General features: G+C 39.4%; 1 protein-coding gene across 4 annotated transcripts in view; it reads left to right on the plus strand.

Moving 5' to 3' along the window:
• Positions 1 to 18,485, plus strand: part of LOC107663111 (glutamate receptor 3) — a 150,663-nt gene that overhangs the window by 82,523 nt on the left and 49,655 nt on the right. For all 4 annotated transcript variants that reach the window (XM_016453269.1, XM_016453267.1, XM_016453268.1 and 1 more), the window contains exons 5-9: positions 10,278 to 10,331; positions 10,840 to 11,001; positions 12,163 to 12,330; positions 12,577 to 12,681; positions 15,750 to 15,854. In XM_016453269.1, the coding sequence (XP_016308755.1) occupies positions 10,278 to 10,331; positions 10,840 to 11,001; positions 12,163 to 12,330; positions 12,577 to 12,681; positions 15,750 to 15,854 (594 nt within the window). The remainder of the gene's footprint in view (positions 1 to 10,277; positions 10,332 to 10,839; positions 11,002 to 12,162; positions 12,331 to 12,576; positions 12,682 to 15,749; positions 15,855 to 18,485) is intronic.

Here is an 18,485-nt window from a genome sequence, read left to right on the forward strand (position 1 = left end):
GCTAATTTTGCCCTTCATGACAACTGTGAGGGGGGTGAATTATTTATAACTCATCCGTTTAAATTATATTAAGCCTTAAAGTTCTGCATAATTAAGGGCGTGGCCACTTGAGTGACAGGTGGATTGCTGCTGCTGTCACCACCGTCGAGCTAGGTGGGCGTGGTTTCAGCAACCAGCTCCCGCCTCTTTGGCCATTTTCGATTATCCGGGAGTGACGAGCGGTGACGCGCTCCCAATATGGCGATGGCCAGCTCCGCCAACTTTGAGCTTCAAAAACGCTCTTCAGAAACCTATGGGTGACGTCACGGACACTACGTCCATGTTTTTATACAGTCTATGGTTAGGTAATGTTTTTGGAAGAGTTTCAGACTCTAATGCAGTCATTGGTTTCCACTGGGATGTAAATGTACGTTGGATTATGCTTTTCATTGTATCAGCCCGATGTAGCAATGGTGATTTGAGTAGAAACCAATATTAGAGGTGTCTAATGTTTCAGAGAAATAATAACCTGGATTCAAATCCATTTGCATAAGCTAGTGTATTCAGTTTGTCTTTTGGAAAAGAGCCAGACCTGCTCAGCTCATAGAGGTTTAAATTCAAAGCAGCTGAGAGGACAGGAGAGGTACAGATGCTCCTGCCAGTTAATTAGAATGTATCCCCCTTGGATTACTCCGGCTTCTATCCTGCCAACATAAAAGCTAGCCTAAGGGAGCGAAAATGAAGATAACTGAGTGTTCTAGAGAGCTTTTGGAAAGCGTTTGGGGCCATTTGTCCTCCCCCAGCCTCAGCCCTCAATGAGTTTTGAAGAACGCTTATTGATTGGTCATGCCATGAGGTAAGTGTTGGAGGAATTGATGATGCTGCAGCTTTTTTGTTACCCGAGCTGCACTCATGCTGTGAGTGAGATAAGACAAGTCCTGCACATGATGGTTTAGACCCACCTCTGTTTTTGCATTCGGATTAATATTTTTTGAATGCTTTTTACACGTCATTTTTTCTTATGCATTGTTATTTGTTTAGTTACAGTGCAACACTGCAGTGAACTTTCTCATACTTTTTTTTCTTCTCCATAATGTTCTGTAATTCATTCTGCTTCAACTGCATAACATAGAGAGTTCAATTCAAACTTAGTTTTTTAGTCTTAGATGTGTCATCTGTTGTTCTGAATGATGAGATGAGAAATTTTGGAAAATGGTCATTGCACTAAATTAGATTTCACCACTATTTTTGGTAAGCTAAATTACTGCAAAATAATGTTACTAAATTCTAAGTGGATTAACTATATGTCTCCTATAAAATAGCTCCATAATTTACAAAATGCAAAGAATGTTTAGCATTCAAATTCTAATAAACACTGATGATATTTGCAATATTTGCATAGAAGATTGCGATTGGTCTTCTATTTTAAATGGATTTACATAATGAATTATTGTGACTGATATTTTCTTTCTTACATATAGCCATTAATTTAACATGTTACTATCAGCCTCTGTCCATTTCTCTCTCTAACGCTATATTTGTATCATATTACCTAAAATCTGAACAACACTCTGCTGCCTTGCAAGTACTGATATTTCCTCTAGGAAATGTAAATCTAGTTTATTATTATTATTATTAATTATTATTATTATTTGTTTTCTTCTATGGTACTATCCAATACCATTTTCTTTATCAGCCCCCAAGAAATGAAACCCTAACTGCTCACTGCAGGGAAGAGTAGTCCCTGCTATGCCATTTAACATCATTTTCCTAAAACAATCAAACTGTTTTTGCAGTTATTGCGCTTGAGTCGTAATTCCAGCTCTGCGTGTTTTAGCTAAAGATCACGCCTGAGCTGTAATGACCCAGCGGTCTGACGTCTGGTTTTATTGAACCTCTGGACTGAATGCTTTGCGATTGCTTTCATTTGGGGTTGGGCTCTCTCTGTCAGACTTGTGTGAATAGGCTCTGTCTGTGGGCGAGCACAGAGTCACTCCGGTCTGTCTTTGCCCATCACGACGGGGTCAAAACTTCCCTCGAGGACACCAAATCTCTTTCTGGCTGGCCAACACAAAGGTGATAGTGCTAGAGGTGAGATCAATGTGCCAGTGGGGGGAGGAAAATTACAACGTGAGCATAGGAATCTTCAGGTATTTACTTCACAAAAACTCAGAGCACACTTGTAATCCAGCCCCATAATGCCTCTCAGAAATCAGCCCACCTTCAGCCATCTATGTTACACGACAGGATTTCAGTAATCTGTTGCTGTGAAATAGTATAGTTGTTTAGCATTTAAAGTGCCCATATTATGTTCAATTGCAAGTTCGTGATTTAATTTTTGGGGTCTGCTAGAATACATTTCCATATTTCGAAGTGTAAAATAAAACAAAGATTATTGGAGTATGTTTTACAAGAAAATACTATTTCAGTTCTTCTACTTCAAAATTGAACATTAAACCATTTAATCTCAAATTATTGAACATGAACATATCCAAATTATGTGTCATTTGAAATAATCAGTAATTACTTTTTTATTTTTTATTTTAATGGAAAATTATTTGAAAATGTGTGTTTTATGTTTGGTCACAATTTTGACCGGTGGGATAATGTGTATACTGAATTAAAATATTTCTGCTGTCATCAAAATTCTTACATATCTCAGCCCAGTTTTAAACTCTGTTTCATCACGTTCTAGGGTTACTAATATACATTAAAAAAAAAAACTATACATCACTGACAGGAATACTGAGATAAAAGATTTTTAAAAATCACATATTTCAAAATTGTTAATTTATTGCAACATATATCATAACAATGTTATATTAGTGCAACCAGTATTAAAACATCAATATTGTAACTTATTTGTAACATTTGAACTTTTAAATTAGTGCAATATTCAATGTAACTTTGTCATTGCGACATTTTAGTGCCACCTTCACTAACAACTGCAACTGGATGTATATCTATACCTAAATGTACTGTATTATCCCAGCAGTCACTATTGTTGCCATCAACGTGTTTACTCATTCTATGACCACACTCAACAAAAATAAATAATTGTAATTTCATATATTAAAGCGGTCATATGATGTTGCTAAAAAGAACATTATTTTGTGTATTTGGTGTAATGAAATGTTTATGCGGTTTAAGGTTCAAAAAACACATTCTTTTCCACATACTGTACATTAATGTTTCTCCTCTATGCCCCGCCTTTCTGAAACGCGTAGATTTTTACAAAGCTCATCGGTCTGAAAAAGCGAGGTGTGCTGTGATTGGCCAGCTATCCAGTGCGTTGTGATTGGCCAAATACCTCGAATAAAGCGTGTGACGGAAATGTTGCGCCCCTACCATATTGTGATGATGCCCTGTCCGGCCGGAGCGATGATTCAAAAACATGAAAACCCATTATAAACGAGGCATTCGTTGCATCCAGTGGGGACATAATTATGGATTATAATGACTTGCACTGTCTTTTTACGCGTTGCATAAGAGAAAGGAAAAATTGAAATCGCATCATATGACCCCTTTAATACTTGACACCTTAAAGATAGCCTTAGTAACCATAGTAACCATCTTTAATTGAGACCCTTTATTTTTTTTCCAAATATTTGCAGGAAATGCACTAAAACACCAGTCAGTAACGTTTTTAGAGCTTTATAAATGAAAACCTTCTTCATGAATACGATTGTGACCGATGGGATTAAAGGGGTTAAATTCAATGTGTTACTTGCCATTTCTTTGTAATTATTGCAATTTACTAGCAATTTATGAGTGAAAATGGTTTCTACACCATTATTTTTTAATGTACATGATTTCAATTAAAAAAACAACATATTTTTGTTATTCTATACATTGCAGTAGCACCTCTTTTATCCACTGCCTGAAACACTCTGTTTAGCTCCTGACTCTTTAAATCCAGTGCTGTGTTAGAAATTGCCCAATATACCCTCATTCACTATTCCCTATATTAATCCACTAATATAGCCCAATTGAATGACTGAATAATAAATGAGTTAGTAAATTTGGACACTGAATGCGCTGGAAGGGCTGCCGCTTTTGCATAGTTTGTGCTTGCCGTTTAATAACCATTTGAATCTTGGCAAACTGGCTGTTCCGATAGCAGTGAAAAGATTTATCTTGAACTCTATCATGAAAACTAGCAGGTATAAACCTGAATTAAACTATTTAATGATCAATTAAAACTAAATGTATACCTGTATGATATTAAGCTGTACCCACATTGGACCAGTGGTTTGGAAAATGGATGGATGATTCTGCTGCAGGTGCCATCTTCTGGCGAGATGCAGGAAATCATTCTGCACGACCCTTATAGTGCATTATGGGTAGTCTCTAGCCATGTACATTGGTTGTACACTCATTATGGGATTGAATGAGTACACTTTGTGTTTTGTAAATTGTTTACATGCACATGCAGCTACTGTATATTACACATTAAGTGAAAGGTCAAATTAAAAATAAATAAATAAATAAAATAATAATAATAATAGGTGTCCTTTAATATCACTCAGCATCAAAGATGACTGAATTTTCCTGGTTATTTCAAGATAAAGGACTGGTTCACTCCAAATGTAAATTCTGTCATGTCTTCTGTTAGCGCTAGTGTTCTGTGCCGTGTGCGCGTCAGGTCTCGGTCTGGAGCTTTTGAATGGAATCGCGTCATTAGGCCCTGGCTGTGTCCACATCAAGGATGTAGAGTGGTCCTGCTGGCCCGCAGGCTGTGAAGTTCAATCGTGATCTCTGTTCTTCCGCCAGCTCTCGCTCAGGTGTTAGGAGCCTGCAGCAGTAATTGTTTGTGGGACAGGACTGATAACCTCACTGGCTCCAAAAGCCTTCAGTGGAGCCAAAAGTCAAGGGCATTATGGCAAAGGAGCATCAGAAAAGCTACGGCTGAATCATTATATCACAGCCTTTGATGTTTTGGGGAAGCATTAAAGGTTCACCCAAAAATGGAAATTCTGTCATAACTCACCATTATGTTGTTCTAGATTTATAGGAGGTTATCTCTTCTGTGGAATAACAAAGGACACAGATGATATACTGTAGAATATTCACATCAGAATTTATTTAGTGGAAAGGACAAAAAAGGGTCCTTAAAAGTACCACATGAAATCCAAATGAGTGTGCTGTAATCCATTTCTCCCAAACTGGGCAACACTTTATTTCAATAGTCCACTTTAGACATTCTGCTTGCTATAACTTTGCAACTACCTGTACAGCAGTTGTAACTGTAACTTGTAAGTGTAACTAACTGTAGTTCATTTGCAATTAACTCTCTTTAGAGTATTAGTAGATGGCAGTGCCGATCCTAGACTTCTGGGGGCCCTACGCAAAACTGGTTATGCTTATGAACGAATGAATTAAACAAATTTGTCCGTGTTTTACTCCGTCTTGAATCGCGCTCACAGAAAGCACTTGAGAAACAGTGTGTCTCTTCCGCGGCTCGGTACACTTTAGTCTCGAGCAAGACTGTACGACATTCACATTAGACACACATGATTTGACTGATTTTTACGTAGAAAGGGCAACAGCGCACCACATTAAAATAAATGATCATTCATGTTTTCATAACCGCTGGCCAAATTCAAAAACGAAACTAAAATTAAATCATCTTTGAGAGCAACGGGGCCCCCTGGTGTTTCGGGGGGCCCTACGCAGCTTGCGTATTTTGCGTATATAGGGAGGTTGAGAGCAAGGGGGCCCCCTGGTGTTTCAGGGGCCCTACGCAGCTTGGTATCTTGCGTATAGGGAGGATCAGCTCTGGTACACGGTTATGGTTAGGCTTAGTAGAATAAGTTGACATACTTGCAAAGTTGCTTATAGTCAGTAGAATGGCTGTTGGGGAGCATCAAAATAAAGTGTGAGCAGATATTAAGCATTACTCTAATGACTGCTTTAGTTGACATGTAGTTGCAAAGTTACTTATAGCTAGTAGAATTTCTAAATTGGACTTTCAAAATAAAGCGTTACCCTAAATTGTGTTAAATAAATCTTTGTGTCATGCTAGGTTTGACATCAGTGCAGCCAAATGTACAGTGGCCGAGAGAGCTCAACGCGCTGCAAATGAAAAAGCACATGCAAATAGAAAAAACACTACTTGCAAATTAAGCACTTCATAACATCTTCATCAATTTGACAAGACACGCGCTGCAAATGCTCACAACACAACCAAATAAAGAAACGTGCTGCAAAAACAGAAATGCGCTGCAAATACTCACAACACAAACAAATAAAGAAACGCGCTGCAAATAGGCACAGACCACATCGGAAATGTTTATGGGAACTGCAAAGTGACGAACATGGCTGGGACATATTTATCAATGTTTGCTCTGAAAGGTTAGATTTGTGTTTATTCTAACATAATCTGATCATACGATTCCTTTGCTGCTTCTTCTTCTTCTTTTTCTTTATTTGGTTGTGTTGTGAGCATTTGCGGCGCGTTTCTGTTTTTGCAGCGCGTTTCTTTATTTGGTTGTGTTGTGAGCATTTGCGGTGCATTTCTTTGTTTGTGTTGTGAGTATTTGCAGCGCGTTTCTTTATTTGTTTGTGTTGTGAGCATTTGCAGCGTGTTTTTGTATCTGATTGTGTTGCGAGTATTTGCAGCACATGTGCTCTCAAACTGATGAAGATGTTTTCTTCATTTGCTGGTGCTTTTTCTATTTGCATGTGTTTTCTGAAGTTACAGCGTGTTGAGCTCTCTCGGCCACCATACAAATGGCATTGGTTCTCACGTATTTTGTTTGACAGCTACATGTAGATTTTTTAACGACTGAAATTTAGTTTTTCCTTAAAAAAAATAAAATTAAAATAAAGCTGTCATGCATTTTCAGAACACTTACAATATGGTCATATAAACTATATTTATGGTGCTTTTTGTTGTCTTTTGGGTTTGACAGTGCCTAGTTACTTCATGATCTTCAGTTCAGGAACTCTGTGATATTATATCTATTTCATACCATGATTTGAATTAGCATTTTTGCTGCTGTCAAAATTGACCAGCATGCACAAGCAGTCATTTCTCCCTCAAGCTACATTTTTAATGCATGGGGGGAAAATGTGGCATTATTATTATTATTATTATTATTTTAATTTGTGCAACTATGGGCACAGCTCACTAATACAGAATGAATGAGTGGAACAAACAAGAAACATTTGTATAAAGGGTTTTTTGGTAACACTTTATTTTCAGGGTCCCCTTCAGACATCCACAGTATAAGTAACTTTGCAACTCCATGTCAAGTAGCAGTCATTAGAGTATTAGTAGACTGTCTGCTTAATAATTGGTGAGTGGAATTTGCATGTCAAGTCAATCCCCCTACATATGGGTATATAAGATGCATGCATCCACTCATTCAGATTTGTGCTAAGGAGCTGAGAACGAGTCCCAGCCTGTCAGCGGCAGTTCAAGGTTGTGACACGAGGGACGTAACGTCTCCGTTCCATCCTTCAGGGAACGAGGGCTACATACATAACTGAGACGTTCCCTTGCAGTCAGTCACGTTCAACGTTACGTTGACAGAGACGTTATGGGTTCCCTGTGGAAAGTGCCACAACCAGGAACTGTGTTATGAGGATAGCGATGCAGGTGCTGGCAAGTGAGTGTGCCAAGACAAATCTAGTTGCAAGGCGTAACCATCCCAATGCCCCCAGCAGCAAATAACCCAGAATGTGAATTTTGAGAAATTGTTCCTTCTTGGTCTATAAATTTACAGCAGCCAACTACGTCGGGGAAGTGGAGCCACATCCTACCCAAAGGGAAGTAACATGTGGAGATACCCATATGGACTGACCAAGGAACAGTATAACATATGGAGTCCACTGCGGAAGTACATCTTACCAGAGGAGGAACAGCTAGCAATGCAGGGACAGACAGAGGAACTCCAGGGAAAGACACAGGTTCATTAAAAAAAGGGGAACCATACTGTGGAAAAACACATACAGGATTACCCGAAGGGAATCTCAGTATGGACACCTAGCCCAGCACAAGGCTGACCAAAGGGCATACAACACAAGTACTGAGCCTAGTGAAAGACTCCTCCACCAAGCTTGACGCCGAGGGGTGCTAGAGGACTCTAATGGCGCTTTTCCACTGCATGGTACGGCACGGTACGGTTCACTTTTGGGGGGTTTTCCACTGGGTACAACGTGTGACACAAACACATCAGAACCGCTAGATTTAAATCAGCACAGCCAGCGAAGGATCGAATGCAACTGTTTTGAACGAGCGCGCCTTTTTTAACAACCAAAAAGTGGCTGTTTCGTTGTCTGTTGAGGAAGTACAGACGTTCCTCTCGCTGATAGCAGAGAAGCGGATCCAGCGTGCTTGATGGGGCAACGCGGAATGAAAAAGTTTTTCAGGAGTCGCGGCAGTAGAGGCGGCGCAACTATAACGACATGTGAATAATCCCGCCCACTCTAAAGCGATACTAAACTGCAGCGGAAACGCAAACCGAGCCGTGCCGTGCCATACTGAGCCGTGCCGAGCCGAGTCATACCACGCAGTGGAAAAGCGCCATAACAGGGTTGGTCAACTGGGGAACTTACTGACAGAATAATTAGCACCCGTAATGGTGCTGCAGGCATGACACCGAGCCATTCTTCCCACCCATTACCTACTCATACCCAACTCAAGGAAAGAAACTGGTTCCACCTGGAGATTATCAAATCTTGCTAAGGTATTAGTTGTCACCCAGGCCACAGCTCTACAAATGTCTGCTACAGAGGAGCTGTGTGCCAATGCACAAGAGGAGGCCATACTCAGAGTGGAGTGAGCCCTCACTCTCAAGGGACACAGCTCGCCTTGAGTATGGTATTCCAAAGTGATGGCGTCCACTAGCCAGTGGGCCAACCTCTGTTTGGAGACAGTCTTTCCCTTCTGCTGACCTCCAAACCAGACAAAGAGATGATCGGAGCTTCTAAAGCTCCTTGTGCATCTCACATAGATATGCAAGGCACGAACGGGGCACAGCAATTCAAGGGCTGGATCTGCCTCCTCCAATGGCAGTGCTTACAAGTTCACCACCTGATCCTGAAAAGGGGTGGTGGGAACTTTGGTCACGTATCCAGTTCAGGGTCTCAGTATTATATGAGAATCAGCTGGCCCAAACTCAAGGCACGTTCTGTCGACCGAAAATGCTTGCAGGTCCCCCACCCCCTTGATGGAAGTGAGCGCAGTCAGGAGCGCTGTCTTAAGGAACAGGATCTTAAGCTCGGCTGACTCAAGGAGCTCAAAGGGAGCCTTCTGTAGTCCAGCAAGGACCACAGAGAGATCCCAAGAGGGGATGAGGCGATGTCTTGAAGGGTTTATCCTTTCAAGGTCTTCTTTCGAGATGTAATTGTAACTTTGTTGAAGCGTTCAGCTCTGAAGCAAAATCTGAATGAGTGGATGCATGCCACCAGCTTATGTACCACCAGTATGTAGGGGGAGTGGCTTGGCATGCAAATTCCACTCGCCAGTTCACATTAGCCTTTTTAAATAGTACTCAGAAGTGATTGGGCTCCCAAGCGAGACCCCATAACGTCAGTGTGGACGTAATATCGAACGTGACTGACTGAAAAGGAACTTTGCTAATACATGTCAACTTACCCTAACTCAACAGTCTACTAATACACTACTAATACTCTAATGATAGTTCATTGACGTGTAGTTGCAAAGTTACTTACAGTCAACAGAGTGTCTAAAGGGGACCATCAAAATAAAGTGTAAACTTTTTTTTTCCAAAATTGACCAATTGACATAGAATGAGTTCCAGTTAGAAGTTAGTAGCACTTTAAAAATGTATTTACTGTCTTTTATGTGCACATGTGGTCACAACTAACAACTTTCAAAATCCCATGTGACATATCTTGCCATGGGTTTAAAAATGAATCATGAGGACACATTACCCAGGATCATAAATGGCAAAATTATGACCTTGAAGTGACTATTGTTTGTACACTTCACTAATGGCCACTAATGAAAGAGGTCTGAGGGGAAGGTTGCAGGGTCAGATCGGGTCAGTCATCGGCGCCACCCGACCCAGCAGTGACACCCTTTGTTCATGCATAAGAAGTCAGAGAAATGTAGGGTTTTGTCCATGTGTATTCCCGTTGGCCAGCATACAGTAGCAAGCCACATCAAAGACTGTCAGCTGCTGCATGAGGAAACATCCATCAATGTTGAGCGCCTTTGTCACTTAAGACAGTGTAAATGGAGAGAGGAGCTCACCTGAGGGACGAAATAAGGCCCCTGCACTCTTCTTACATGGATTGTAAACTGTTATTGATTCTCTTTCCTGTAGGTTGTGGCACTCGGAAAGAACAGTCGCGGCTACCATTATGTTATTGCCAATCTGGTGAGTTTCAGCACCTCCGTACTCTAACTAAAGAAGAGAGATTTCAGAAATAATGCAAATTCAATGACAAATAAGAGCGTTCCACTACAAAACATGCACCAAAGGAGTGTAATATATGTATTTGTTTGTTTTACTGTCATTTTTACTTGATTTTCAACTAAACTTAATAACTCTAAAAATGCAAGTGTAATCAGTAAAAAGTAAAAAGTAAAAAGAAATGTATTTTTCTACACACTTTCGATATACATGAGTGTATTTTTTTCCTTAAAGTGATGTATTTGAATCATAAATATTGGTTTTCTTATGGTTCTACCAATTTGACAACCTTATATAATATATAATATATATATATGCATTTAAACTCAATGTTCCACAATATAAGGAGCCCCAGTGATGTCCCCTTTTGGGGTTTGAACCAGAAACACTGAGATCCATTTTCATAAGATGTTATATTGCCATCATCTCATGGATCCTAAACTTGCTTCTTTTCCATCATCTCTTTCCACAGGGCTTCACCAACATCAGCCTGGACAAGGTCTTTCTTGGCGGAGCAAACATTAGTGGCTTCCAGATAATCAATCCTGAAAACTCAGTTGTACAACAGTTTCTCCAGAGATGGGACCGTCTAGATGAAAGAGAGTTTCCTGAAGCTAAAAACACACCTCTGAAGGTCTGAACTACTACTTAAAAACAACAACAACAATCATTATTGTTGTCTCTTCTTCTTCTGATCTTTGACTTTTTCTTTCTTTGCCTGATTTCTTTATTTTCCTTCCTTGCAACAGTCAATATATTGACAATCATTCCAAGGTGCTATTAAAACTGGGGCTCAATTTACATCTAATTAAATAATGGTCATGAGATGAATAGATTTTAAAAGCTGTTTTAATTAAGGTTTTATTGTGGATGGGTGGGTAAAAAATGGCCATGCTCTCATTGAACTGACGAGCAGGTTTAAAAACACCTGAATGTTATAAGAATGTCCAAGTCACCCAAAAAATCAAGGGAAAAAATGTATTATATTTTGCTTCTTTTTTTTTTTTTCTTTTTTTTTTAATTAAGGTTTTAGGCACCCAGTACATATTTTGCATTGTGACATTATTTTTATGAAAATTAAGTACATTTCACACAGTAGGCTCCTTTTATTTTTATTGATTTATTTTTACAAACACAATGTTTTCTTTACGAGTTTTATTAATATCTCACTGTGGAAATTTGCACTTGCAGCCACACACATTTTCCAAGTCTTTTCCAGGACAGTATTTTAATGAAGGCATCAGAAAGCATTTTGAATCGTGAATGTAAAGGCACAATGTCTCCTTTGATGTTACCTTTGTTATATTACGTTTATTTTAGTCACTAAATTCCTCGCTGCAGTCGCTTTGAAATACAAAACAATACAACAGTGTAGCTCACGGCAAATTAGCAAATGCCAGCTTGTTCTCTTTTCTTGGTTGAAATGAGATGTAATTGCAGGTTGCACCCATGAAAAACAATAGCAGCAAAACTCTGTAGAGTCTCACATAACTAAACATTTTACATATCTCTGTAATTAGAAACCTGGTTAACACTCTTTTCATAGCATGAAACAATGTACAAGATACGTCCCTGAAGTGTGTCGTCTTTTGTTGCATTTGCCAACTATGATTACATGCAGTAATGCAACACAATTATCCTTCATTATGTACATCAAGATGCGTTTAGACCTGCAAGAGGGCAGCTTATTTTATCCCTCTTCAAAGTGTTTACTTACAGATAATGTGTTTGCTTATTTTAAACTGGTCTAACAAATAACTGTTAATGTGAGGTGCTTAACGGTTGTTGTGTACAGTACACTTCAGCGCTGTCTCATGATGCTATACTGGTCATTGCGGAGGCGTTCCGGTACCTGCGACGCCAGCGAGTAGATGTGTCCAGACGAGGCAGTGCAGGTGATTGCCTGGCTAACCCTGCGGTCCCTTGGAGCCAAGGCATCGACATTGAACGAGCTCTCAAAATGGTAAAATGTCTATCTTTTCTTTTACTCATGCACGATTCTGAGTGCTTTAGCTTTTCTGAAAATGACAATAACCATTTGAAATCTCTCAATGTGTAATTCAGATTGTCAGAGTGAGTACTTTGAAATTAATTTAGCCTCCGTATGATTCATTTGCATTACTCCAACACATCCTAATGTATTCCTAAAAAGTTTCAAAGCACCATTGTTATTTTGCTGGTTTCTTTGTGTTGTTATTGTTTCTGGCAGGTCCAGGTGCAAGGGATGACTGGCAATATCCAGTTTGACAGCTTTGGTCGCAGATCAAACTACACTATTGATGTTTATGAAATGAAAACAGGTGGCCCAAGAAAAGTAAGTCATAAGTAAATCTGTCCATCTTGTTGGGTACGCTTTGTACAAGTCAGTGTGAGAACTCAAACGGGTCCATTTCAATATGTACAGTATATGCTGGTTTAAAGGGGTCATATGATGCGATTTCAATTTTTCCTTTATCTTTGAAGTGCTACAAGCTCTTGGTGCATAAAGAAGATCTGTAAGATCGGATTTCACCGTGGACGAAGCGGAGTTCAGCCCGGGGTCATCACATCTGGTTGCCGCAAGCCCGCCGGCCGCGCCGTTCTCAAGCCCGCCAGCCGCCGCTCACTCTAGCCCGCCATGTGTTTCGTTGTGAAAGCGAAACTACTTTGTTTGGAAACAATAGTGCATGAAAAGAGTTTTTTTTTTTTTTTGCCTGTATAGTGTCTTGTGCGGTGGCCGAGAGAGCTCAATGCGCTGCAACTTAAGAAAACATATGCATATTTTTTTTTTTTGACATATTGATTACCATTTGTATAACCACAATTGTACAAATACCGTGGTTAAACTATGGTTAGTGTAGCAAAGCCATGGTTAATTTGTGGTTAATGTTCATAGGGGAAGTTGTGAAAATTAGTGTCCCTGGACCACAAAACCAGCCCCTTTGTCAGATATACACATTTAAAATAGTTATAGCTCACTAGAGAAAATAGAGAAAAAAATACTGATGACTCTGATGATCTTGCACATAACAAACTAGCAATAGCAACAACTAAGGCAAGACAACACAGGTGAATTGGGTAAAAACAGATTTCACCATACCTCCCCAGTTACTTAAGTACATTAAGAAACTAAGTTTTGTATTAAAAAAATCTGAAATGTTATGTTTAAATATGTAAATGAAGTATTTTCTACTTAAACATGCAATAATATGCATACATTTGCAGAACAGAAATCTGAACATTGTTCAAAATTAACATGGTTCAAGTTTCATTTTGTTGACATACTGTGTAAGAGTTAAAGATTTTTAAAGAGAGGATTTTGGATGCCTCTATTTATCAGTCCATAAATCAGAAAATACTGTCAACAGCCAGAAAAATAAATAGATTTTCACCAAAGCAATAAAATGTTATATAAATCAAGCAAATGATACATGAGCAAACCATCTGTAAAAACCTTCAGAATATAGATAGGAATAAAACTGTAAAGTTTGGTGTGTGTGTAAGTGTTACTGAAGTGGATATTTGAAGCTCAGTGCAGGAACAAACAATAGTGCATGAAAAGAGTTTTTTTTTTTTTTTGCCTGTATAGTGTCTTGTGCGGTGGCCGAGAGAGCTCAATGCGCTGCAACTTAAGAAAACATATGCATATTTTTTTTTTTTGACATATTGATTACCATTTGTATAACCACAATTGTACAAATACCGTGGTTAAACTATGGTTAGTGTAGCAAAGCCATGGTTAATTTGTGGTTAATGTTCATAGGGGAAGTTGTGAAAATTAGTGACCCTGGACCACAAAACCAGCCATAAGGGTCAGTTTTTCAAAATTGAGATTTATACATCTGAATAAATAAGCTTTCCATTGATGTATGGTTTGTTAGGATAGGACAATATTTGGCCGAGATACAACTATTTGAAAATCTGGAATCTGAGGGTGCAAAAAAATCAAAATATTGAGAAAATTGCCTTTAAAGTTGTCCAAATTAAGTTCTTAGCAATGCATATTACTAATCAAAAATTAAGTTTTAATATATTTACAGTAGGAAATTTACAAAATATCATCATGGAACATGTTCTTTACTTAATATCCTAATGATTTTTGGCATAAAAGAAAAATCAATAATTTTGACCCATACAATGTATTTTTGGCTATTGCTACAAATATACCCCAGCGACTTATGACTGGTTTTGTGGTCCAGAGTCACATTAGCTAGCCAGCTTACATAAAGTTTCACAGTTACAGTAATTGTGTATTTCGTCAGCTTATTTAGGCTACTGATATCTAAAAAGCTAAGGAATCATATGATCAGGATATAAAAAAAAAATCTCACTTTTCTGAGCACACATTTATAGACATGTCCCAGCCAGGTTCGTCACTTGTTGCGGTTACCTTAAACATTCCGTTGTGGTCTGTGTGTATTTGCAGCATGTTTCTGTATTTGGTCGTATTGAGCTTATTCGCAGCGCATTTCTGAATTTGGTTGTGTTGTGCGTATTTGCAGTGCATTTCTGTGTTTGGTCGCGTTGTGCATATTTGGAGCACATGTGTTGTCAAACTGGTGAAGATGTTTTCTAAATTTGTTGGTTGTTTTTCATTTGCAGCACATTTAGCTCTCTCAGCCACCGTAGTCTTGCCTCAATTGATTGCAAATAGATGTGGCTGGACAAGCCCTTCAATATGTCCTAACTTCAAGCTTCAATAAGAAATGCATCATAACAGAAAATAAAACTGTGCTCATCAAACTGTGTTCATCTTTAAGCTCAACATAACCAGTATTCATCATCTTTCTTTTGAGCTAATAGAAACTGCCCTTTATAACACAGTATTCCAGCAACAATCGCCATGGATGAAAGTAGTTTAGCCTAAGGTTAGATGGGTAAGTGTCGGTAAGGAGAAGCGAATTGACAATGACTGTCAGAAGTGATGTACAAGACTGTGTCGGACCCCTCTACAATGTCACCTCAGTGATGCCCTAGCGGCTAGTGCTATGCTAACGGTTCTGACACATGCCACTCAACCGCTAAACAACTCAAGCATATAGCAAAGAGAAGCACAGAATGCATAAATCATTAAAACCTAATCAAGTTTAATTTTTGTTGAGCAGAATTACATCCAAGAGTAGCTTCCAGCTTCTGCATCCCTGAAAGTTCCACCATAAGCATTTTTCCCATTTAACAAATGTCAGCCAAGAATTTGTCTTTTTTGTTTAACTCCAGGCAATAACAGCAGCAGCACGGAGACCTAATACTCTTTTAATGAACACAGTCTTATGAGAGTACACATCCACAACAGCCTCCTTAGCTGAACAGAAGGGCTGGGGGGAGAGGGGGAGAGTGTTGGTAGTGTCAATGCAGTAAAAATGTCTGCTGTTGGATATTAACGTGAATGTTTTCCCTTTGCAGATCGGGTACTGGAATGAGTTTGAGCGCTTTGTTAATATAATGGATCAGCAGTACACCAACGATTCCTCAGTGGAAAACCGAACAATTGTGGTCACTACTATTATGGTACACGCTCCATGACGTTTTAAACGTGTCGCATATTCTGCCCATCAGGGTCATGGTGTTGACTCCTAGATTGATACATTCTGTCCTGGGCGGGTAGAAGTACATTTCTTTTGTGTTGCTTTCCATCCACTCATTACACGTTGAAACAGTCGAACGTGAGGAAAACCGACGCATGAGTGTTTCAACTGTATCCGTGTGGGTGTCAAAGCATTTTGATTTTCCATATGTCAGTGGCCTGTCGTAGCAGTGACATCACAATAACGGCATTAGGTATGATGGTTTCACATTGACATCATCAAGTAGACATACAATGCATATGTAGGTAAGACTTGTTTCCACTCATCAAGTAAATGGTCAATGACACATGAGCTATAACAAGCTAATTCTTACCGCGACAAAGAAGGGTTCGATGGTTTGCCTCTGGCAAAGTTAAAGCGTATTTGAGTGAGGCCAGGTATGAGGCCCTTGCACAGATCCACTTTACATTGACCGGAGGACTGCTCGGTGCTGACGTATCACTTCATCTTCTGCCGTTAATGGCATTAGCTTTAACGTCAGCCTCCAATTGGCAAGGCGAATACACATCTCTGAGGAATTCAAATCAATGCTCACAACATCATCCCGTGCAAAACAACAATCACTCGTAATTGTTTTGTTTCACCAAAAACCAAGGTCAGTCTTTCAAATGACTTGAATGTGAGCAATTAAACCAGCAGCTGTCGGTTATTCTATCAGAGGGATTCAGGAGGAAAACAATTGCACAAAGGATGAGGTGAGAGGATACATTCAGCACAGAACAAACAATCCATTGCTAACCCACTGGCACCCTAATTGTCTCTGACTCTAATGGGATGCGTTCTTTCTGCGAGAAGTCATATTGTTTGGTAATAATGATGTGCTTAAAAAAGCAAGCCGCTTCCACAATGTTTGAAATGGGGGGTGAAAGAGAGGATAAAACTAGCTTGTCTTCTTTGTTCAATTCTGTTTGCCGACAAAGTGCTTTTGAATTTGGATCCTAACGATGGCTTTGGTTTTGCTTTGGTTTTGTTTCCCTACTGAAAAGACCATATATTGTGTTTTTAGATGCTGGTCCCCAGCATGGCACGCTGGTGTGCTGCTGGTGTTCCCACCAGTCTGTTTATTTTATTAAGCTAAACCAGTAAAGCTCGAGACACACTGCACAATTTTCAGCTGTCCCAGACGAAAGATTGTCATCGTGAAACAATCGTGGCGATTTCTGTGATTGTGGCTTCTATGTCGTACAGTGAGAGAGGTTCAAAGACACCCGTTGTCACGGTCTTGCACCCAAAGATAGCCTACAATCATTTTCTGACAGCGCCAGAAATTCATCATGTTAATTGCACAATGTGTTTGCTGCTACGACCCACGTTTACTGACCAGCCAATAGAAATGTGACATGAAATCAACGCGACATGGCACTAAAACATAAAACTGCTTACCTCAAGCTCTTATCCCTTCCTCTTTCGCCGTTTACACATTTTTTTTCAGCACATATAAAAACTACAACTGCCAAAGCGTGATTCATCATGCTCTTTTTGTTTACCACTAGCGCATGCTGATGATGTTTTATTCTTCTAGAGCAGTGGTCGCCAACTCGTCGATCACGATCGACTGGTAGATCTTTATCACTGTCCCAGTAGATCCCGAAAAAAAGTAAAATAAGTACACAAATGCATTACATTTAACCCCCCTCGAAACGCGATTGGACTAGTTTTATTGCGAAAACCTGGCAACCCTGTTCATAGGCGCCACCTGCTGTCAGAGAGTGCGTCTCATTCAGACCTGCTGTTTTTGTTTCGTGCAGATGTTTTATGTAGCAAATAAATAAATAACACCTAAAATCAGACCATTCTGTTTTTGTTTTAAATCCTGAAATTAATCTAAATCAAATCAAAAACAACTGTGCACGGGCATCGTGATTAAAATGCAGTGGTTGCCTCTAATGTCAAATGGCTAGATATTTTCGTTTAAAGCCAGTTTGTTTGTTATAAAGCAAATAGCCAATAAATTAATTTGCTTAAAAATCAGTATCAGTATCAGAATCCAATTTGCTAGTAAAAAAAAAAAAAAAAGAAGAAAAGAAAATCTGAATTCGGAATCAGCTATGATCGGCGCATCACTAATTAAAATACTAAGTAAAAGACCTCAAATTTGAAGTACAATCTGGGATGTCTTTTTCTATCAATTCTTCAATAGGTAGATCTTGTCTTTCATAAAGGCCGAGGTCAGGGATCTTGGGCCTAAAAAGGTTGGTGACCAGTGTTCTAGAATAACGTGCGTCATAGCCTACGAGTCACTAGGCTTCATCATTGTACAGTCTGGATTCATGTCGTACCCAAGTTTATCAGATCCATGTCGCACAGTGTGATTTGCAATGATCTTATAGGATTGCTAAAATCATGCAGTGTGTAGAAGGCTCAAGTCAGCCAGTATCACCGGAACAACCATGCTAGTCGACTTGTGCTGGTCCACCAGCTAGACCGAAACCGCAATAGACACATAGCCAGCAATACCTGGCATAAACCAGCCTGAAATTCATGCTGTTGTAAGCTGGTCTATTTAGTAGGGCTATGTTCAGTGTTCTTTCTGTTGGAATGATGAAGGATTCTG

This window comes from Sinocyclocheilus anshuiensis, unplaced genomic scaffold (genome assembly GCF_001515605.1).
Source record: "Sinocyclocheilus anshuiensis isolate Anshui unplaced genomic scaffold, SAMN03320099.WGS_v1.1 scaffold836, whole genome shotgun sequence".
NCBI lineage: Eukaryota > Metazoa > Chordata > Actinopteri > Cypriniformes > Cyprinidae > Sinocyclocheilus > Sinocyclocheilus anshuiensis.